At 36.8% G+C, this 23401-nt stretch overlaps 4 protein-coding genes and 1 pseudogene across 9 annotated transcripts; 4 read left to right on the forward strand and 1 right to left on the reverse strand.

The window, feature by feature from the left end:
- The first annotated feature begins 370 nt into the window (after positions 1–370).
- Positions 371–2810, forward strand: LOC137708141 (oxidoreductase bty37). Of its 2 annotated transcripts, none has more exons than XM_068447143.2 (8): positions 371–549; positions 794–938; positions 1320–1442; positions 1546–1589; positions 1737–1862; positions 2109–2193; positions 2389–2445; positions 2540–2810. In XM_068447143.2, exons 2-8 carry the CDS (start codon positions 804–806, stop codon positions 2618–2620), a joined length of 651 nt encoding a protein of 216 aa, XP_068303244.2. In that variant the 5' UTR covers positions 371–549; positions 794–803; the 3' UTR covers positions 2621–2810. The 2 variants fall into 2 exon arrangements, with proteins under 2 accessions (XP_068303244.2, XP_068303245.2); XM_068447144.2 differs by having other exon boundaries at positions 383–549; positions 800–938.
- Positions 2811–3312: 502 nt separating this feature from the next.
- Positions 3313–4308, forward strand: LOC137709227 (oxidoreductase bty37-like; annotated as a pseudogene).
- A 417-nt stretch (positions 4309–4725) lies between these two features.
- LOC137708473 (E3 ubiquitin-protein ligase At3g02290) lies at positions 4726–8205 on the reverse strand. 4 transcript variants are annotated; one of them, XM_088689921.1, is made up of 6 exons: positions 7901–8133; positions 7197–7281; positions 6666–7030; positions 5860–6286; positions 5338–5447; positions 4726–4936 (listed from the first exon to the last, which is right to left on the reverse strand). In XM_088689921.1, the coding sequence occupies exons 3-6, from the start codon at positions 6783–6785 to the stop codon at positions 4910–4912; spliced, it is 684 nt and encodes a 227-aa protein (XP_088546047.1). In that variant the 5' UTR covers positions 6786–7030; positions 7197–7281; positions 7901–8133; the 3' UTR covers positions 4726–4909. The 4 variants fall into 4 exon arrangements, with proteins under 4 accessions (XP_088546047.1, XP_068303658.2, XP_088546049.1 ...); XM_068447557.2 differs by lacking the exon at positions 7197–7281 and having other exon boundaries at positions 7901–8205; XM_088689923.1 differs by lacking the exon at positions 5338–5447 and having other exon boundaries at positions 7901–8041.
- A 2228-nt stretch (positions 8206–10433) lies between these two features.
- LOC137708124 (AUGMIN subunit 5) lies at positions 10434–17274 on the forward strand. Its single transcript, XM_068447118.2, has 10 exons — positions 10434–11307; positions 11664–12206; positions 12793–12928; positions 13292–13450; positions 13641–13850; positions 14046–14231; positions 14597–14756; positions 15625–15820; positions 16201–16333; positions 16588–17274. The coding sequence occupies exons 1-10, from the start codon at positions 10781–10783 to the stop codon at positions 16714–16716; spliced, it is 2379 nt and encodes a 792-aa protein (XP_068303219.2). The 5' UTR covers positions 10434–10780; the 3' UTR covers positions 16717–17274.
- Positions 17275–19872: 2598 nt separating this feature from the next.
- On the forward strand, positions 19873–22059 carry LOC137707767 (Pollen Ole e 1 allergen and extensin family protein). 2 transcript variants are annotated; one of them, XM_088689460.1, is made up of 3 exons: positions 20015–20264; positions 20804–21549; positions 21580–22059. In XM_088689460.1, the coding sequence occupies exons 1-3, from the start codon at positions 20099–20101 to the stop codon at positions 21742–21744; spliced, it is 1077 nt and encodes a 358-aa protein (XP_088545586.1). In that variant the 5' UTR covers positions 20015–20098; the 3' UTR covers positions 21745–22059. The 2 variants fall into 2 exon arrangements, with proteins under 2 accessions (XP_068302782.1, XP_088545586.1); XM_068446681.2 differs by having other exon boundaries at positions 19873–20264; positions 20804–22059.
- The last annotated feature ends 1342 nt before the right edge of the window (positions 22060–23401 follow it).

The following is a 23401-nucleotide window of genomic DNA, read 5'->3' on the forward strand; positions in this document are numbered from 1 at the left end:
ACTACAAACATTAAATCACAGCCTAAGATACATGAATATCAAATTAATAATTAACGGAATGGCCAAACACCAAAATACCAAAATCCCGTTGAATGAACTCCTTATGCACTGCATCAATGGGTATATCCGTTTATGTAAATATCCTTATGCACTGCATCAATGGGTATACCCATTTATGTAAATACCCAACGGGTAAACTATTATATGGGTAAAAACTTAAACGATTATGGGTAAATAACCGCGGTTACCCACCCACCATAACCGTTGCCCATCCTTAAAAAAAGACTTTCGAGGGTAAAAAAGTATTCCTATTATGCATTTACCTTTCTAACTTTTTGGTCAAATGTGCCACTCAAGATTAGCTCTCCTTGACTTTTACGGTGCGTGGCGTGGGTGCGGTTGGTGGAGCCTGAAGAAATGAGGCGGTGGAAGACGTTGATGAAAACGTCGGCAGGGCATCCATAAAGCCACGACGTGCGAGTGCGATTGACTTCTCCTTCTCCAAAGACGCAAGCTTTTGATAAAATTACAGTCTTTACAGACAGACAGGTAACGTAACTACTTCGCAACTTCGAATGAAGGCATCAAATCTTTTTAATTTATTAGATTCATTTGTTTCGTCAATCGTTGTATTTTAATTTGTATGAATATGTTGGTTGATGTTAAAACTATTAAAAAAAATGATATGAAATCTGAGTTAATCGGGTGACTTTTGATGTCAAAATTGCCGGCGGGAATTGTTCTTATGGTTACTGCCGTTAATTTTGTGTTGTTTGTGTTAATTTCGTGGCAGAAATAGAAACATGGCTGGTGTGTCGGCTGGGAAGAAGCTCATCCAAATTGACATCGTGTCGGATACGGTGTGCCCGTGGTGCTTTGTGGGCAAGAGAAATCTTGAAAAAGCTTTTGAGGCATCTCGTGATCGATTCGACTTTGAGGTTCTCTGCTTTTCCTTGTGCTGTTTGTTGTTATTGTTGATGTTGATGCTGTTGTTTTTTTCTTTCACCATGTTGATGTTGTTGTTGTTGTTGTTGTTGTTGCTTTTGTTTAAAAGCTGTTTTTGACGACCAGAAGCGCTTCTAAATACGTTTGGTAGGAAAACATAAAAGTATTTCTAGGTTGTAGGAGCGCTTTCTAGCAGACGCACTTGATATTTTTGTTAAAAATTTTAATGTGTTTCTAGTAAAACCACTTATAGTGAAAGCGCTTACGAGCATAAGTGCATCCTGCAAAAGGACCCTAAGTGTATATAAGTTGTTGGCTTTGTGCTGTGCCGTGTTTCCATCCTAAAATATTGTCACTGTGTATGAACTTTTCAGGTTAGATGGCATCCATTCCAACTTAATCCCAATGCGCCTAAAGAAGGCGTTGATAAGAGAAGTTATTATGAGGAAAAATTTGGGACTAATAGGTCGAAACAAATGGAGGCTCGGATGGCAGAGGTATCGCTGCAATTCTATTCTATGAATCACCTGTACAAACAGAACACTGAAATACATGTTTAGTCAATCCAGTCACTCACTATGTCCCCTTCGACAATTGCAGATTTTCCGAAGCCACAGCCTGGAATATAACCTTACCGGGCTCACGTAAGTGTAAAGGATACTTCTTTTTTCCTTTTCCATTGTTTCGCTGATTCCAAATTCGTAATAGAGGGAAAGTCAGGAAAAGGTTTTGTTAGAACTTGGATTGCAGTTTAGGTATTATGTTATTAACATTGTGTTGAAATTGCACAGGGGAAGTACTCTAGATAGCCACAGGCTTATCTATTTTGCTGGGCTTCAAGGGCATGATAAGCAGCATGCTCTTGTGGCTGAACTATTTCTTGGATACTTCACACAGGCAAAATACATCGGGGACAGGTAATTAAGCAAAGTTTCGGGCCAGTTTTTCATGTCTTCACATCTGTATGCCTTAAAGGTTGTATTTAGTGATTTCTTCTCTTGTATACTTTGTGATACGCGTTAAATGTTGTGAACCCCTTCCATTCTAAGATGAACAAGATAAGCAGTTTTTATGGGAGAACAAACAACGTGGAAGTAAATGCTGTTACATCCTTAAATCTGAATTTAAGAGGCACAATTCAAATATTTGCAATTTGGATACAGGGAATTTCTTCTGGAAAGTGCTCAAAAGGTTGGAGTAGAAGGGGCAGCAGAGTTTCTTGAAGACCCCAACAATGGGCTTAATGAGGTTTGTATACTGATTCCTTCGCGTTGCTATTATTTGCCAAGTTAACAAATGAGAACAGAATGTAGATTCGAAGATCGACTGATTCAACTTATAAGATTCTGGTTTTTTGTACCTGGAAAGTAAATCTGGCTAGAATTAGAAACAACCCTCTGTATTTTCGATATATCTGATGTTGCTCGTTATGATAAAATGAAGGTCAATGAAGAACTGGAGAAGTACGCAAGAAACATCAATGGAGTCCCACATTTTTTGGTGAGTGATGAAAACTCACATATATGAATATTGAACTTTTGTTGGATTAGCTTAATAGATCTTCTACTTATGAATCATTTGGTTCTTTTGGCAGTTTAACAATGGAAAGCTTGCGTTAAGTGGTGGCCAACCGCCTGAGGTGTTCTTGAGAGCTTTCGAAGCAGCCACAAAGTGATGCAACCTTACATATATGAGCATCCGCTCTCCATCTCCAATAAGAATCCAACCTTGGAAATATATTTTCAATACATATGAGTAATTTTTATCATGTTTGAGTGTGAATCCTGAACCTTTTTCTTCACATGATGTAATAATGCGACACCGGGTTTATATATGTCTATCCATGTGACACCAGATTTTCTCTTGTTCCTTTGTTTTGTTCTTGGTTATAGATGAGATCGCCGTGTTTTCACGAATCACGTTTTAGTAAGATTAAAATACCTGAATTCCGACGTTCTTTTGTTGTTAGAAAAATGACGACAAGTGCAAGTTTGTAACGCCCACATCTACTGATATAGGCAAACTTATTTTCTTCATACAAATGATATCCGGCAAAGAAAGCAAACACAAGTGCTCGGGTAGAAGATTATATGTTTTGAACCGCTTGAGCTGCAAGCCACCTGCTCGTGCCAAAATATACTGGCCAGGTCAAAATTCGTTTACATGAAAACTCAAAGGCATGTGAGCTACGTGGTAGGTTACAAAACTTTCAAACGTTCGAAAGTCCACAAGGTTGTCCGAAACCCACTACGCCACGTGGCAGGTTTCATGAACAACTTTGAAACAAAAACATCATCAAATCCCCCGTACCTTTTGATTCATTTGTTTGATCCATCTTTTGCATGCACATTTCAATCTATATTAAACATGGCTAGAAGGAAAAAGCCTGTTGAAATTGATATGGTTGCAGACACTGTGTGTCCATGGTGCTTTGTGGCTAAAAGAAATCTGGACAAAGCTCCGGTGGCAGGTAACGATCGATAGGAGTTCGAGCTCCGGTGGCGTCGGTATCAACTCGATCCTGATGCCCCTTAAATAGGCACTCACAAGAAAGAGTATTATGCGAAAAAGCTCGGCAAAGATGTGTCCGAAGTGTTCAATTCACGTATGTCAAATGTAAGAAGTTATGCACCGGAAATCTCAATGTATAAATATATTTGAAAGACACCCTCAAAGGGCACCCTATAAATTGTATTTCAGTGATCTGAATCGTCTAAAACAAGCGCAGAGGAAATACTTTAGAGAGTCACAAGCTTATATATTTTGCTGGGCAACAAGATCATTATCATGATCTTGTGGATGAGATTTGTCTTGGATACTTCACAGAGGGGGAACACATTGGGGACAGGTAGAAGCTTAGTTTTGAGACAATTTCTTTTATTCTTTACGACTTAGGAGGTAAAAGGTATTTGCAATTTGATTGCAGGGATTTTCTTCTGCAATGTGCTGAAAAAAATGATGCAGAAGGGCAGCAGAGTTTCTTGATGACCCTAGCAATGGGCTCAACGAGGTCAATTCTTCGAGAGATTCTATCATACGACCGGAGACACATCATTTCCTTCCTATATCTCTCGTCACAAAACCATTGCGTCTTGAGAGAGAAATAGGCGATTGTGATTTTCTGCTGACCTTGCTTGTTATGATAAAATGAAGGTAAAGGAAGAGTTCAAGAAGTACTTGGAGTAAAAGGAATCCCGTATTTCGTCGTGGGTGATGAAAACTTCACATCCCGTAAAATTTTATGACTCGTTTGACAACCATTTCGGTAATTTTTTGGGGCAGATTATTGGAAAGGAAGAGTTGAGTGGTGCTCAGCCAACTGAGGTCTTTCTGGCTGCTTTCGAATCAGCCAAAAAATTATAAAACTTCACATCTCAAGGCATTCACTATGTAGCTCTAACAAGAATACGCAACCTTGGAAACATGTTCTAAATGCTGATCAATTTTCTTTTGTTCAACAATTTTGCATGTTGTATTAATGGTGTTAATGACAATCGTTAATCAAGCGAAATCACATGTGAACGTGCGATCTTGATTTACAATCTAATAACATATCAGATATTTCTGCATATAACTATCCCAATATGTATCCTTATTTATCCCGCTTTTAATTTTGTCCGATACGAAAACATTCATCTACATTAAGTATTTTGGAGCGCTAGTAACAATTCCCAATATATAATTAGGCTAATGTTGTTCAGTCTTTCTAATCTGATGTGAGATTTAAGACACCATTAAGGGAGAACGAAGTGAAAAGTAAATCATAATTTAACCGAGCAATGCAAGCAAGAAAGAACTTATATGGAATGAATATTTACTTACAAGTTCTCAGAAATCAAGTTTATATGTACCATCAATTGACACTTTTCGACATGTGGTATTCACAATGAAAATCACTTCCTTAGTGTTCTCTCTCTTCCAAAGTTGTTGGATTCATCAACGACGCAAACCTTTTCGATCGCGATTAAGTCGTTTCATCGAATACCATCACCTACAAAGCGAAACATATAAATCCAGAGTCAAAATACAGGTTGCAGGAGAAAAGCAACTTGCTTTATAACTATTTGTCATATCAGATGAAAAGCTTAGTGAAATAACTTTAGGATGGACTTCCTAATTTTTTTAATTGACGGTATGAATATGCAGCATATAATCGACAGTACAAAACCAAATTGCTTGATCGAGCAGCTCGAGTCCATGTGTGTTGGTGAGGGAAAAGGATATTCGAGTACTTGACCAAAAATAAATAGTTAAAACATGCATAGCAATATATCGGCGATGGTGGAATTTTCCTATAACGTAAGTAACACAAATACTTGACTGGAGTTGAAAACTAAAAGCCGTCGCTACCTACAGATTATCATCAATCATCATTATGAAAGAAAATGTTACCTTGCCACAAACAGGGCAGCTTTCACTTCTCTCCATCCACTCATATATACAACCAAGGTGAAAATGATGAGAGCATTTTGTTATTATTTTTGGGTTTTCGTGTGTGTATTCTGCATAAATGGCAACAGAAAAAACATGAGAATTTATATATCAGAAGTTATATACCATAAGGGTACACTTTCCAGAATCATAAACCAATCAACATTGCAACAAATATTGCAGATCCACTTAAGTGTTTTTAAGTCTCTTTCCAAGCTTCGTGCCAAATTATTGAAGTAGTGCGATTTCTAGGGGAGCAGAGCAACGGCAACATGAAAATGTACCCTTTACAGGTGTAATTGAGTTGATTCAATTTGGTAAGCAAACACGTGCAATTAACAGAGTCCAAATAGGACTGTGTCATTCATGTTTGTGTACTTTCAAGTGGAAATGACCATCAGATCCACAAAAAAGTCAACATGAAGAAACTCGGCTACTACAGATTGAGGGAAGAAGGACAAACACCAGTCAAAGAAAAATTACCTTCAAGACATGTTGGACAAACATCCTCGTCCTCTGAGGATGAATAGAAGTTCCCAATTCCAGTTGTAGCTTTGGCAGATGAGAACTTCATTGAGGACTTGGAACGATGTTCTTTTGACCCATCTTCACAAGCAGAGCCATTCCATTTTTCTCCTGTACTCAAACTTTCAGAATCTGCATCAGTATCACTTCTTAGAGGTTCAGCCTCCTCATGAGAGTGACTTGAGCCCTTCTCCCGCCTAGAAATCAACCCATCCCGCTGCAAGCGAATGTATCTGGGGTCAGCATCATAAGGCAAGGGCCTTGGAGGCGAACGATACATGTCAGATAAGGAGTTGTCAAGTGATGCTGAGGAATTCATTGATCCAGCCCCCTGCATGGATGAGGGGATCGAATGCACTTCCTCTCTTCTGAATAGTGATGTATACTGCAAAATTAGAGAAGATAACGAGTTATAATTCCATCTTGAAGAAAGTTTTTATCATCAATATTAATATCTGAATAATCATCAATTTCAGTTTTTATAAGCTTCAAAACTTCTAAACAGTGAGCCCCTGCCTAATTGATAATCAAAAGTAAACTAGAAAAACGGCTTTTCATTTGTTCCAGCAAAATACTCACAGGGTTGCGAATGCAGAAGCAGATAAGTGAGGGCACTAAAGCAGCACTGTCTCCAGCATAATTATAGATAAACAAACAAACTAATGTCGAATGTATTATGCATTCTAAACATATGGAACTCAGAAAATACATAAGGACAAGAAAAAAGAAGAATTAGTTAAGTAATGAGGATGACAAAGGCATACCACATTTAGAAAGTTCTGAAGAAAGCAACTAAGACAGGCACAGTCCCTATATGCAGAACTGTTCGGATTCACATAATCTTCAAAATCCTCAGAATTCAAACAACAACATACAGAACCCATTGTGCCAGCTTCAAAATAAGTCTCTGCAACAATTCCACACTCTCATTGACCGAAACCAATCAAGTTCCACTTGTGCATTAATCAATAGAGCGCTAGGAGCAATAACTGTACTTTGACAAGTACAAGAGAGGACACAAAGCTCGCAGAAGTCCCACTGCCTCTGCGGACTGGTACCCTCCCTCTTCTATTTAACAATGTCGGATGCCTTTTCTGGTTTTGGTATAACTTACGGTTATATTCTTCACCTGCGAAATAGAATACAGTAATGTTCAAGTTTCGAACAACAATATCGACAAGAGAAAACACTACAACTGAAGAGAGCTATCAAAACAAATTCACTAGCCAAATTAACTAAAGCGCAAAACATAAACAATCCATGTTGATCAGTTTAGTGGTAAAGAGAGTTCATACATTTAAAGTAAATCAATTACGTCGCCGTCATGTTTCCTGCGAAAGATCGTAGCACCTAACCAAATGCAGCTATATAATCCCATGACTTGAAAAATAGGGAAACACAGAAAATTTCGGAAGGTACTTAAGATTATAAAGTCACACCGAAGAGATATATTTAGATACAAATCCCCCACATCTATTAAGAAAGCAACCATCTTTTTTGTTCCTCACCCTTCCTCTAGTATGGTGAAGAAGAAAGGCATATCAACCAAGAGAAAAATTCACAGAAAAGTGAAGGTCAAATCAGTTAATCCAAAACATTTTAAAAACTAAAACACCATAATTTGGGAAAGGAAAACACGCAGCTATCCTAATTTTTCAAAAATAAAAGGATTAATAGGAAGATCAACCTGGAAAACACATAAACCAATGTAAATAGACAGACCCTTTTGCAAAAATCAAATCTTGGAACATCCAAAAGGTTCAAAAAACAAAACCCAATTGCAAAATTCAAATTTGCAGCAATCAGAATGTTCATGGAATAAAACCCATCACCAGAAAAAAAAAAAAAGAAAAAAAAAAGAAGCTAATAAATAAAAAATCAAACTCCTTTTGCAGCTACAATTCAATCCTGAAGCAATCAGAAGATTCAAAACACTGCAGAAAGCAAATAAATTTAAAAAAAAAAATTACAGATACATAGATTTTCAAATTAAAAGTACCTGAGAGAGGTGGGAAGGAAGTGGAAGGAGAGAGATGGAGATTGATCTTGGTGGGTGGACAGAGACAGGTGCACCAAGGAATCGGAAAATTCAGTAGAATTAGGAATTGGATGATTGGATAAATATGAAAATTCGAAAATCGGGTGTTAATTTGGGTAAGTGGGTTAAGAAATTGGGTTTTCGAATTTGTCAAAATTGTGTTGGATTTGTACTTGGATTTTGGATTTTCGGGTGATGGGAGCTATGAATGCGCGGAATTTTAAAGTCACCTCCTTTAATCTGTCCCCTTTAACTTTAATGATGATGTCCCATTCCCAAACCAAATGCAAAATAAATAATTCTCCTCCCAAAAACATATTAAATAAATGGTTTAGTGATTTTATATACGTATTGGTAGAACCTTAATTATCATCGTCACTATCCACATTTATTTTTATTTCTTCTATGTTCTTATTAATTTTCAGCTAATCGAACTAAAAGATTTAAAAAATATTAATAATAACAAATTAACATGAATGTATAAGAAATAAAATTGAATGTGAATACTGAATAGCACTATCCTTGCTTTTTTATGTTTTTTTATTTACCAATGGAATGTTTAACTTATCATTTACCAAAAAAAAAAAAAAAATTGATAAGATAAGAACATAGGGTAAGGAGCACCAAATTACAAGGTCTTTCGGTCAAATGAAGAAAAAATTGATCACAAAAGGTTAAATAAGAGAATTTGGAACAAATTTAATCACAGAAATAGGCAAAATTTTGATAAAAATTTGTAAATGATTCATTTCAAGTAATCATTTTGAGATCCGTATATCATGCATTTTGTAATATTTTGTGGTCATTTATAATCACTCCTATCAAACTTTTTGTGATTTATTTCTTCATCACCATATATAAGTCCTTGAGAATTTGAAAGTTCTTCACCCAAACATACCCAAGGAACTTAGAAACGACGAAGTACAAAATGAAAATTAGATTAACTACTCTCCTTAGTTGTTCCAATTCTTGTTTTTTGAAGGCATTTGATTTCAGAAATTAAGGTAAGACTTACTTTTTTTTTAAAATTTCTTATATGCACTACAACGTGAGAAGTCAAGAGTTATAATCATTCTTTTCTCTCTTGTACTCATTCTTTATAAGTATAGGATTGAAATTATTCTGATTCCTAATTTCTCACACATGAGACATGAAATCACAAAGTACGTATTTCCCACACTACCAATTGCAACCCAATACCTGAAAAATTAGGAAATAGGTTTGACCATAAAAAATAATTGATCTCATTCTCATTCATTATATTCGTTATTTTTTATTTTCTAATTCATAAATTGCCCATTGCAAATAAGAAACATGCAACTTGCACTCGAGGTATCCGACCTTCTTTTTTCAATATCATATGAAAAATATATAATAAAGAGACTGACAATTTGCTCCTCAACATAGTGTCGGCACTGTATGCCATGCTTCCTACAATTAGCATATTAGTATTATATACAACAACCCTTTTCAAAATGGCATTATTGCTGGACATATTTATCTTGACAAACATCCCTTTTCAAAATGGCATCATTGCTGGACATAAGATGAAAAATAAAAATAAAAATAATTGTAAAAATCAAATTTAACCTAAAACATCGATAGCGCAGTTCAAAACAAAAAGTGTGTATTAAAATGGTGGGGTTATCTATACACATTTTTTTCTTCTAAACACGACTCTCAATTTTAGGGGAATGTATTCAATTGAGAATTTGAGAGATTTTAATGGATTTATAAATTCATGGATTTTTTTGAAGTTTAACTGATTTGTAGAGATTTCATGTAAAATTTTGATTCAATTCCCTCGAAATCTCATGAAAAGAGGTGAAATTTGTAGATGCTTAAAATACACAACAAAATCTTTCTAATTCCCTCTAATTCCTCAACTTTACCAAATTCTTTAAATTCTAATTCTAATTGAATACACATGTTATAAACTTCTTTAAAATTCTAATTGAATACACCCAGAATTCTATGTATTTTAATAAATTATCTTAAAATCCTGATGGTATACACATTGAATTTCAGAGAATCACTTAAAATCCTAATTGAATACCATTAGATTCATTAAAAGAATTGAAATATCTTAAAATTCTAATTGAATACATATTTTTAGATTATCGGATCAAATAAATTAAAAAAAATCAAATAAGGATTTAAATAAATTAAAAAATAACATAAGATAACACAGAATGGAGAAATTTTTCCAAGTGCCGGGAACACCATGACACATGGTGTTCCCTCACTCATTAGGATTTGACATCTTAGATATCCTTCAATTTTATATTTCAATAAATATAAAAAACTAAATTCTAATGAGTGAGGGAACACCATGAATTGGACGAGAAGTAAGAAATTGCGTGAAAAGTAAAAATCACACATCACCATATGTCGTGTGAAGCATTAAATTGAATAATTAAATTAAAAAGGTTAAAAAATTGGGAAGGCCACCGTACGCCTTGTCGTAAATTTTAATTTGAATCAAACAAAATTTACGCTACTCGCTTCGGTTGTTTAAATACATCAAATTACCGTTGAGCCTATAGCTCTTCGCCGGCGACGTCTCAGATCTACTTCTCCCTCTCCAACATTTTCCCCCAAATTCCAAACCCTAATTCTCAAAAACCATCGTGGAGACCTCCATTGCCCTCAAGCCGCTCCGTTTCGCACTCTCCCGACGCTCATAGCGGTGTCAGTGTGAGGCGTTTGAAGTAATTTAGCTCCAATTTCAGTTCACCACTGCACGAATTAGGGTTTTGAATGTTCGCTGCAGATGGTGATTTAGTTCTCGAAAAGTTTGTTCTTTGTGGAGACGTGAGAGTCTAGGTTTTGTACGGAAGAATGCAGGGATCGGCGCAGAGCTCTGCGGCCCAGCCGGAGGCGATATTGCAATGGCTTCAGAAGGAAATGGGGTACCGGCCTTTGGGTCCGTACAATGCTGCTTCTAGCAAATCGCAGTTGCCCTCAATCGACTCGCTGAGGAAGATTTGCCGTGGGAATATGATACCCATTTGGAATTTCTTGATTACCCGCGTGAAGTCTGAGAATACGGTGAAGAATATTCGAAGGAATATAACGGTTCATGGTGGTGGCGGCGGTGGAGGGGACGGTGGCGCATTGGCAAAGGCGGGGAAGGAGGAGATCACGAGAAGTAAAGGGGGTAGGAGAAAGGAGAAACTTGGGGAGGCTGCGAGTGCGGCAGAGACCAGGGAGGCCGCGCTGCAAGAGAGGGACTTGGCGGTAAAGGAGGTGGAGAAATTGAGGAACATTGTGAAGAGACAGAGGAAGGATTTGAAGGCCAGAATGTTGGAGGTTTCGAGGGCTGAGGCCGAACGGAAGAGGATGCTTGATGAACGCTCTAAAAAAAGGTTTGAGCTTTTTTTAAACATTTGCATACTCCAGTACATGATTTGGTTGGGTTGAAAACTTGTTTTGTAACGTTAAATTTATCATGGTATGTCATTATCATCATATTTAAGAATGAAATGAGCTATGTAGATTATTTAGAGAGGAAACACGATGCTATTCCTCTTTGCAAGGTTTATTTGAGAATAGTCTTGTTGTTTGAAAATTTGTGTTTAGTTCATTGATCCACACGACAAAAAATAACCCCTTTTTTGGAAGGCCGTGTAAATTCAAATGATATTCACAGCCACAGGATAGTATTTCAAGTTATTCAATGCGGATTGCGGGCTATGTTGATATATCCTTGATCTTGATGCAGGCATAAGCAAGTAATGTTGGAGGCTTACTATCAACAGTGTGACGAAGCGGAAAAGATATTTGCAGAGTATCATAAACGTCTTCGTTATTATGTTAATCAAGCAAGGGATGCTCAAAGGTCAGGTGTTGATTCATCTCTTGAATTGGTTAACAGCTTTGGTTCAAACAGTGAAAAGGAAGCTGTTTATTCAACTCTTAAGGGCAGTAAAGCAGCAGATGATGTGCTTCTTATCGAAACCACTCGGGAAAGAAACATCCGAAAGGCCTGTGAATCTCTTGCAGCACATATGATTGAAAAAATTCGCAGTTCTTTTCCTGCATATGAAGGAAGTGGTATTCATTTGAATCCTCAGTTAGAAGCAGCCAAGTTAGGTTTTGATTTTGATGGGGAATTACCTGATGAGGTCAGAGCTGCAATAGTGAATGGGTTGAAGAATCCTCCTCAATTGCTTCAGGCAATTACTTCATACACGTCACGGTTGAAATCTCTAATTTCCAGAGAGATAGAGACAATTGATGTTAGAGCTGATGCAGAAACTTTAAGGTAAACACTTCCTTGTCAGTCCTGTTGGATATGAGGAGTTTATTCACTTTTCTCCTTGCCTTAGCTTCTACAGACAAGGCTGTTCAACTACAAGATACATTCTTTGTATTTTTTTAATAGTCACTGAGCCAAAGATTGGTGTTAATATGGTCTCCCTGCCCTCCCCCCTCTTTTTGTTAATACTTGCAGTGAGAGGTCCATTATTTGTCATGTTTTTATAATATTTATCCTTAGTCTTTGCAAGGATATTCAATTAAAAGAAGTTTTCTTTAAACTATTCTTTCAAATCAATCAACTTTCGTTCTTAAATTAAGTGTGGTGTAATTAACTGGTAAATTGGTTTTAAAGTAATCCTTGTGGATACAGTCTCATGCTTGCATATCTATACTATTATTGATTTGCAGGCTTGTGAGTAACTTAATTTGGGTCTTTTGAATCTCTATTTTTAGGTGTTTAAAAGTCTACAACATCCAGCTGCTTGATTTAAAAAATAATGTGTACCTTTTTCAAATTTGATCATTTCTGTGTCTGAATTCTCATTTCTTCTCCGTATTCTTGGCTAATGTCTCATGAATTCCTTAATCAGGTACAAGTATGAGAACAACCGAGTTATTGATGTTTCTTCTCCTGATGTGAGTTCACCATTACACTATCAACTTTATGGTAATGGAAAGATAGGTTTTGATGCACCTTCTAGAGGAACTCAACTTCTTGAAAGACAGGTTATATTCTTTTACTAGATGGTAGCCTTTACATTAATATTTAATTATATTTTCTTCTTTTCACTTGTATCATCAATCTTAACATTCTTATTTCCACAACATGGATACATTGCTCCTACTCTTGCTTTAAATGCTTTCCCCAACCCAACTCCCACCTCTTCCCCCCCCCCCCCCCCCCCCCCCCCCCACAACCCCCCCACAAAGAATAGTTGGCCTAATCCCTAATTTCATAAACAAGCATATTGTTTAAACGACAGAATTGTTTGGTTCTATTTTACCCTTACATTTCTGCTTTTGTTTTGTTTTCTGAATTGTGCATTGTTTCAAGAGTTTAACTTGTTATTTGGAATATATTGTTCACAGAAAGCACATGTTCAACAATTTTTGGCTACTGAAGATGCACTGAACAAAGCTGCAGAAGCTAGGGGTCTGTGTCAAAAACTTATAAAACGCTTGCATGGCGATAGTGACGTAGCTTCTTCAGGAGCATCACAAAATGTGGGCAGTCTTAGGCAACTTGAGGTAAATCTTCCTTGCATATTAAATGTATTAATTACCGATAGTTTGGGTGGAAATAGCACCGTGGGTGACAGGTTTGAATAGTTTCAGTCATTTGATCCTTTTGATAGTTCTATACTCTATACCAGCTTACTTTTAGTCTGCACTTTGTTATCATCTGTTGTTTTTACAGTCTTCCCTTTTCTTTGTGTAGCTGGAGGTTTGGGCCAAAGAAAGAGAAGTTGCTGGCTTGAGGGCTAGCTTGAATACGCTGATGTCTGAAATACAACGCTTAAATAAATTATGCGCGGAAAGGAAAGAAGCTGAAGATTCTTTGAAAAAGAAGTGGAAGAAGATTGAAGAATTTGACTCCCGCAGATCAGAACTTGAAATCATATATACTTCATTACTAAAAGTTAACATGGTAAGTATCTCAGCTTCGTTAGTGCCAATTTGCTAACCACTTCATATATCACCATTTGCATAGTTTTCATATGTTATTCGTATCATATGGTAGAATATTTCAATAGAGGCAGCTAGGATAATGCTTCTCTATCTCTTTTTGTTCTCCGTCAGGAATATATTCTAATATTATTTTTGTCAACTTGGTACTTGGTAGGATGCCGCTGCATTCTGGAATCAGCAGCCATTATCCGCGCGGGAGTATGCATCAAGCACTATTATTCCAGCATGCACAATAGTTATGGATCTTTCAAATAGTGCAAAAGATCTTATTGAAAGAGAAGTTTCTGCTTTTGACCAAAGTCCTGATAATAGCCTCTACATGCTTCCAGCAACTCCACAGGTTTGTTGAGTAAATTTGTGGCTTTATCATTATTAAAGAATTGTTTTTCTTCTAAGTATAACTCTTTATTTTTAAATTGGCGAATGATTGTTTTATAGCTGAATCTGTCTGTTACTTATAGAAATGGTAAAAATCAATAAATCTGTTTCTTATGACCATTATCAGAATTATTAGGGACTAATCATAATCGGTCTGTAATCTCTGTATGATTTCAAATTTTATGACTTCTATAGTTTGTGTAATATTAGGAATATCTTGAAGTTTTTCTATTGTTGTTTGGCTAGTAAATACAAATCTATCTTTTGTTGTCCACCTTGTATAATCTGTGTATGTAACGATGTAACCACTAATTACTTTTGTATCAGGCACTATTGGAGTCCATGGGTACAAATGGGTCTACTGGACCTGAAGCTGTTGCTGCTGCAGAAAAAAATGCTGCTATATTAACTGCAAAAGCAGGTGCTAGGGATCCATCAGCAATACCATCCATATGTCGCATATCTGCTGCCCTTCAATATCCTGGTGGTGAGTCTTCATTCATCTGCTACGATAGTATAGGAATGCCTAAGATTAGAGGCCACTGCATTCGTTTTAGGCTTGGTTTTGGAAGAAATACTTCCTCTCCATTTATCCAAGGCTTGGCAATAGAAGGTCTCTTTTGCCTTCTTTTTTGAGTTGAGTGTGTTATGGTGACAAATGGTTACGGTTGCGGAAACCGGAGAAAGAATCGGTTACCTTTTGAATCAAAATAGCGACGAGCCGAGTATCGCACTTACAAAGAAAAACAAAATGCATCAGCCTTTCAATAAATTGGTAAAACTCACTGGACGGTTAGATTTTATGCTGGTGAGTATGGAGGTGCTGTTACATGATAGCCTGCAAGGATCTTGTTTTGAATAATCTTAAGCCCCAGTAGGCAGGACACTATGAATAAGTTATCTCTCGCACCTTTTTTTTTTTTTTTTGGGGGGGGGGGGGGGGGGGGGGGGTGTTGGTGGTGTGTGGAGGGGGGTTATGAAAATCTTATATCAGGAATCAGGATAAGAAATAATCTGCAGTTGCTATTCTTTCCTGAACCTAGGTACGAAGGAGTTTTGTTTGGAACATGAAATTAGAACTCTGATTAAATGGTGCTCTGTTGATTCCGTGCTCTCTCAATATCTACAGATGTCACTTGTACCTATAGAAAAATGAATATAATCATTTTGGCTTGTGAATTTGCTCCTTAAGCTTAAGGATGCCTAGCCTGAGTTTCACGAATGCTACCATATGCATGTTCTCGTGTGGTATTTTGTTTTATCTTATTGTTTGTGTGTCTGCTTGATAGGTGCTTTCGGTTCTTTTTATTTTTTAATATCGTATAAATACAAACTTACATTTACCGGGTAAACAGGTTTGGAGGGTTCAGATGCTGCCTTAGCATCAATCCTAGAGTCCCTAGAATTCTGTTTGAAACTTCGTGGTTCTGAGGCTAGTGTGTTGGAGGACCTGGCAAAGGCAATCAATTTGGTTCATACACGACAGGATCTTGTTGAAAGTGGTCATGTGTTGTTGAACCATGCCTATAGAGCTCAACAAGAATATGAAAGGTAAAACTTCATGTTACCTTGTTTTTACAGGAATCTAGGTTATGTAATCTTCCAAATCCCAAAGTTTCAGTAAGCAGACCTCGGTCAAATAATATAAACTTGAATTCCATTTTGAGGATTGTGAAATGAGGAAAAATACCAGAAACTGCTTTCTTCTTTCTTTTGAGATGTACAGGATTCGCTGCGCTAGATGTTATGACTTTTTTTCATCCAGATTCTAAATACATTATAGATTGCTATTTGTTCTAATCTTTTGCCAAAACTCAGGATGTATAACTCTGATTCTATGTTAAATTCATTCTACATATTAATATGCATTGTAGATCTCTGACTCAATTTTCAGATTAACATGCACTTAATTCTTGTCGACTACTCTGCAGGACAACGAGTTATTGTTTAAATGTGGCTGCTGAGCAAGAGAAAACTGTAATGGAGAAATGGTTGCCCGAACTTAAGTCTGCAATTTTGAGTGCTCAGAAGTGCTTGGAAGATTGCAACTATGTTAGGGGGTTGGTGAGTGACCACTGTAAACTGAATCATCTGCCATTACATTGCCTGTTTACCTGCATGCATGTGACCGTGCACACATGTTACTGGAATTAATTTATCTTCTTTTACATTAGTCCCAAATTTGGGGTAAATAACGGAAATGGAGCTTAAGTTGAGTTAGTCTGCATTTGTATAGTTGTATACAGAGTATCTTTCTACCATAGGAGTATGAGTTTATTTTGCCCTCTTTAATTGTCAACCGCAATACGTTTTTGCAGCTTGACGAATGGTGGGAGCAACCAGCAGCAACTGTTGTTGACTGGGTCCTAGTCGATGGATTAAACGTTGCTGCTTGGCATAATCATGTGAAACAGCTCCTTGCATTTTATGATCAGGAGCACTTGTGAATATAATTTGAGTACTCAGCAGGCAAGATTTTCTCAGGATCTTCCTGGTCTTCCCAGATCAAATTTGCCACTTCAATGACCGTACAAAATACTTGCAGAACTAACCTGCATCCTTGCCCGAGGCAATACGTGTATGGGGTACAGTTAGCAAGTGGAGTCATATACTTCGGATGTCATATCACTTCTACATTTCGATTTGAGGAGAGAAGTGGAGAAAGGTAGCCGGCGGGAGGAACAGGTCCTGATCTTAGTCGATTTGAAGTTTGTTATACGGGCAGACCGTCTCTTTTTTTTCTTTTTTTTCCTGATTAAGTTTTGTATAGAAAGACAAGGATGTGTTGTATCATAAACTTTATAGCGTGGGTTTTGGTTTTTTTTTTTTTTTTTTTTTTTTTTTTTTTTTGGGGAGAGGAGAGTGATTTAAATTGTAGAGGTTTAATTTGCATCCATATGATGAAACATCACTTGTAGATGTTACATTATTGTACGGATGAAAATTGCTTCCATACACTATATGTTGGAATGCCAAATTGAACGCGGTCGTTTTTCGAGCACGAATACAACGATCGTGAAAGGGGTGAGCGACCTAGAGAGATGGCCGTATCTCTTTGATGACTGTTGTATCGAGGTTTGGTTTAAAGAAATATATTCTATACTTTCATCTACTTGATTACTACTCCGACGCACTTAAAGCTATGAGTACTGTGTCCAATATTTTTCAGGTGATTTGTTATCAGCACTCTGAAAAAACCCGTCGTGCACATCTCGTCGTTATTATTATGAATAGACAATGATAATTATAATAGAAAGTGTTAATAACAGCTTTCGTTTTTAATTCTTGGTAGGTCGAATCAAGTGGTATAGAATGAGAAAATGCCAGGTCAAAGTGTGACATATTGATGATGGTTCCAATAATAATAGACCACCCAGTGCAAAGATAAATAAAACATAATAATCAGTCTTATCTTATATGTTTCAAGTTTGACACCATTTGGAAATTGGAGGCACTTACATATGAAAAAGTCCTTAAACCTCAGCCCACCTCATTCCCCCACAAGGCTTAAACTCGCCCGTGAGGAGAACACATGACATGTCTTTTTGGACCCGTGAAGGACGGGGAATGCGACAGAACTATCTTTTTCTTTAACTTCAACATGCATTATCTTTTTCGTTACGAAAACAACACATTAATAGATAAATATTTACATTATTTATATTCTATTATATTGATAAAGTGAAAACTTCTATTTTCATTGTATGAATTTTAAGAATTATTGTGTTATTATATTATTGTTTTCTATATCGACTTGATCAATTTGTGAATCGACACGAACACGACTGAATTGCCACTGATTTTTCACTGTCTGAAAGAAAAACATTTTTATCACAAGATAGCAGTGGGAACGGAGAGGCTTGTGGTTGTCGTAGATATACCTGGGACCTTCAAAAACCGCCTTACATTGTCAAAAATTGTAGGACGGACAAAGAACGAAGCGGTGAAAGTTTGGGAGTTTGTTAGCAGCTCAATGCAAAATTCTGCGAGACAATTTGTCAATTCCAGTGCAGGGTCCATTTAACAGTACTATTATGGAGTTTGTGCCTGGAATTGCATGTCACAAAGTATATCATTTACATTTCGAGTGTGACATGTAAGACTGCCGTTACCATGTAATAAGTAATATATTTCTAAACGAGGATATATTTCCGGTGACACTGATGTTTTTTCACCAAACTTCCAAGCAGTTATTGGAAAATGGAATCGTGGAAGTAGCCCTAGGTTTCCTCACAAAGCAGGAAACTGAATTTAGGACAAAATAAACAGACTGTGGGAAGGAAAAGAACGTGTTGATGCAAGAGGAATCTGGGTGCAACACCAACACATGAGTGTACAGAGAAACCCTAATTTGGATGTTATACACATCATCAGGTTAGTCGAAGTTTCTGCCCTTTTGCTATTGCTTTATCAATTGCTGGTGAAAATTTAAAGCAAATTCAAATAATGATGCTAATGATTCAGTTTTTCTTATCGTTAAAGATGAATCCCAAAAAACAAAATAGTAATACACAGATGTCGTACAAACCAAGAGAAGAAAGAAAAGATGACAAACATGAACTTCTAAAAAATTGTCATGATAAGATCTTATGCCCTGCTCAAAGGATTCCCTCCCTGGGGATCCCGGGGATCAAGGTACAATGACCGTTCATTAAAGATCGTGTGGCCACAATTAAATGCTTTTTACGCAAAATGAGATTGCTTTACTTTTAAAAATATAAAAAGCATTTAATTGTGGCAGCACGATCTTTTATGAACGGTCCTTGTGCCTTGATTCTCAAGGAGGGGATCCGGAGAGGATCCAAATCCCTGCTGAAATACCATATTCTAACACCATGGAAAGTTGCCTTTTTACTTTTGGTGAGCTACAGTTTTTTTTTTTTTTTCACATGTATTAATGATGTTACGTGAGACAACCGCTAATATATCTCTTTGTATCTACAACTCTTATCTAGCCTAAGAGTTAGAGTTAAAATATCTCTAGTTACTTATAAATCTCTCGACCACATCATATATATTGGTATGTTTCTGGCCAATATAGTAGAAGCTAATCATTTGTGTGTATGTGATAGATACAAAGAGAGATATCCTCGACTACACGGATTATATATAATCTCACAAGAATGTCATAAATACCGATTTATCTACCTGTTTCTAACCAAATGGTAGGCGCCCATGCATCATATGTTTCTGTGTGAAGATAAAACATGAATGAATACATGCAGCAACCTGCAGTCGTTGTTGATAGTGTACAGCTTTAGACTCATGAAATATGTGGCCACTCTACTTATCTCGTGAACCAACGGGGACCCAACTATTCTGTTTGGCATTTGTACACCACAAAGAAACAACCTCAATAAATATAAAATAAATAAAACACCAGCAAAACAAAAATTAGGGGCATCTTTTCTTTTTACTTCCCCACCATCACAGATTCACAATTATTACCTTTTTTTCTTTTATGGTTCGGTGGTAGGAAACGAAACCTATAGCTACATTTACTTCTTCTAGTTTGCAGTTGACTGTTTTTCCATGAGTGAAATAATGAAGCTCGATGGAACCCGGGCTATAAAATTCGAAAGTAGTCGTTTTTTTTTTATCTTCCAATCACAGTTAATTTGATGAGTTAATTTTGCGTACGTGTCATGCATTGTAATAAAGAGCCGAGCATATCCTTGTCTATGCCTAATAAAGTGTATAATCCTACAGAATATTTATATTCGTTATAAGCTCTCAGCGATTGATATAAAAGGCAGCCTGTATCAACCTATTCTTAGAGTCCGGAATATCAGAACTTCTTAGAGGGGGGAATAGATAGGCTCTAAAAACATGTCTTGGTTTCTTACAGTTATCTTTCTGGTTGCTACTCTCACATTTCATACTCCTTCAGAGGCTAGCCAAGAGAAGAACCATCCTTCTGCAGTTGTTGTGGGCACTGTCTACTGTGACACATGTTTCCAAGAGGATTTCTCACATACCAGCCATTTCATTTCAGGTAATAAATTCATCTCAAATTTCTTTTTATTTAGTAGTCCGGCTCTAGAACAAACGTCAACTCAATGATTTCCATACGCCCGGCGCTTCTTTCCTTGTTCATACTCTCATTTTTATTTTTGATCTTTAAATTTGAATGAATCAAAGAGAGAAATAAACAAAGGCGTACAAAAGGCGAAATGTAAAATCTGATAAAATGACTGAGAAATAGAATTGGCCAGAATAATTTCATTACTTCTGATTGTAAAACCTTTGTACAGATATTTCCTCTGAGTCAACTATACAACTAGGAAAAGTAAATAACATAAATCAATTACAGCAAAATCTCTCCCTGGCGGCAGGATTTCCAACATTATTTATTATTTCTCTAAAAGAAAAGATGGAGGATATTTCATTAATTTGTATATGTCGATATCATTGTCGTCCAGTAATAACATGTCATCAATAACGTGGCGATTTCTTTGTGAGTCAACAAAACGTACAAACATGTTGTGGATGCATTTTCGAAAATATCAATAACCTTACGAGGTTCTTGTGCAGGGGCTTCCGTTGGTGTGGAATGCAAAGATGGGAGTTCAACGGAACAAAGTTTCAAGGCACAAGTGAAAACAAATAGCCATGGACAATTCAAAGTCCTTCTGCCATTCTCGGTGAGCAAACATGTCAAGAAAATTGAAGGATGCTCAGTGAAACTAATCAGCAGCAGTGAACCCTACTGTGCTGTGGCCTCATCAGCTACCTCCTCTTCCTTACACCTCAAGGCAAGAAAGCAAGGGACTCATATATTCTCTGCTGGTTTCTTCACCTTCAAGCCTCTCAAACAACCCACCTTATGCAACCAGAAACCCAGCATTCAGAATTCCAAGAAATTAAATTCCCAGAAGTTCCCCTCTCAAGTGGACCCCACAATTCCTGATCTACCTCCCGTCCCTAAGATCCCTATTGTTCCACCACTGCCACAACTCCCTCCTCTCCCTCCCATCCCAATTGGTGTCCCAGGACTCCCAGGACTTCCTGGAATTCCAGGTTCGCCCCCTGTTGCTGTAAAAACTTCATCTGTGTCCTCCAACTCCAAAACTTCAAAGAAAGAGCAACTAGGTGATAATAAAGAAGTAGCGCATCCAGATACTATATTTCCACCTTTATTTCCACCAATTATCCCTAATCCATTACAGCCCCCTCCACTTATCCCTAATCCACTTCAGCCCCCACCAGCTCCATTAATCCCTAATTTGCCCCCTCTTCCTGGTTCTCCACCAGCAGGTCCAGCACCATTGATTCCCAACCTGCCGATTCCCAACCTGCCGATTCCCAACATGCCAATTCCCAACCTGCCACCTATACCTGGTTTGACTCCATCGCCGTCACCACCACCACCAATCATCCCATTCCTCCCTCCACTCCCCATCCCACTCCCACCTGTGCCTCGGATCCCCGGAATTCCCCCAGCATCTTCTTCAAAACAAAGTACTTCACCTTGATTTAAAGTAATTAATATATTTTAACTATGAATCATGTATAATTAATTTTCCAAATAATGTGTTTTACATGTTGGTTTAAGGTTTTAATTATGTATAAAACACTGTATGGTTGGTTGTGCAATTATCAGAAGGATATATGTTTTATATAGTAGGGTTTTGTATCATTGTATGTTTGTGCTTTTGTAAGGAGCATGTGGTGGACACAGAATTATTGTACTTGGAATAAGGCTATGGGTTCCTTTCATCTGACAGACTTTTATTTACTTTGTAAAGAATCCCTATTTATAATGTGATTTTGCGCTACTATTTTTATAATACTATTCGACTCCTTATATGTAAAAAGAATTTAACTGAAAATCATAGCCCCATCCATATACAAAAATATCACAAATTTCGGGAGAACAAAAAATATCTTAAATATTGAATTGTATGCATTTCAAGTTTCAACTACTCTCCAAACGAAGAATAAAAATCGACCCATATGAGGTTGCCTGAGCTTCTTCAAAACAAACTATGGATAAGGAAAACAAATGAAAGAAACCTTTCAGTAAGCAAGAGTAGGGTGCATAGCTGCATATACATAGCAGTCGTTTCATTCATAAAATAAGGAAGCTTAAGGTATTGCCTGTGAAGTGATTAATTCGTAAATTTCTTATATAGACAAATATGAGTACAGCGATACAATACGATTTGATTATTCTAAACAACCATTTTTATCTCCCACACATTTCTTGTTGATTTTTATCATTTGTTCTTCTTCAATTCATTTGATCCGACTGTCAAAAATTAAGAGGGTATGTGAGAAGTACAAGGGTTTGTAGATAGCATCACCCATTAGTTAATAACATATGATTAATTCGTGAAAAATGTTATTTTTACCAAATATTTATATTATTATTTGTATTCTCTCTTTAATAAAGATGAATCCACAAGTATTGACAAGTTATACTTCTATTAAAGAGATGATAAGTGTAGCGTAGAAATTCAAAATTTCAAGAAAAGAGAGAATCATGGATTTAGAGATTAAAATATTATTATATCAATTATTATCGAATATTATATGGGCCCCTTAGACAGAACCAGTTAAAAGACCAATGAAATGAACCATATCAGCAAATTAAAAGAAGGCAAATATCTGTCCGGAACGACGACGTCAGAATTAGGTCATCTTCTTCGGGCTCATAGCGAGTTAACTCGCTGCTTCTGCAATTCACAGTCATAGAGGTTGACGTCGAGCACGACGAGCCGTATCACATACCTTTCTGTTTCATTCGAGTTCGATCGACTTCAACTCCTATTTCGACCAAGTAGGTGATAAAAGCTTAGGGTTTAGTGTTTAGGGTTTCGGAGAATAATTTTGTAACTAGGGTTTAGGGTTTTGGATTGCTTGCACAAAATCATTCTGGTGAGAAAAATCACCATAATCTGAGCCACCTTCTATGATTTTAACTTAATCAGTACATTTTATTCTTATATTTTCGTAAATACCATTAACAATTTGACATTAATTAAGTTATAATTCTTTGTATGAATTTTTTGTCGTTGGTCTGGTTTGTATGATGAAAATTAGCGTGCTCATACACACTTGTTAGTCCAACTTCAAGCAAATTTGTAGTCTGCAAGTCAGTTCTCTCTATCTGGAACCTTCCTTGCAAAG

This window comes from Pyrus communis, chromosome 17, assembly GCF_041283825.1.
Source record: "Pyrus communis isolate YQ-2024b chromosome 17, ASM4128382v1, whole genome shotgun sequence".
In the NCBI taxonomy this organism is placed as follows: Eukaryota; Viridiplantae; Streptophyta; class Magnoliopsida; order Rosales; family Rosaceae; genus Pyrus; species Pyrus communis.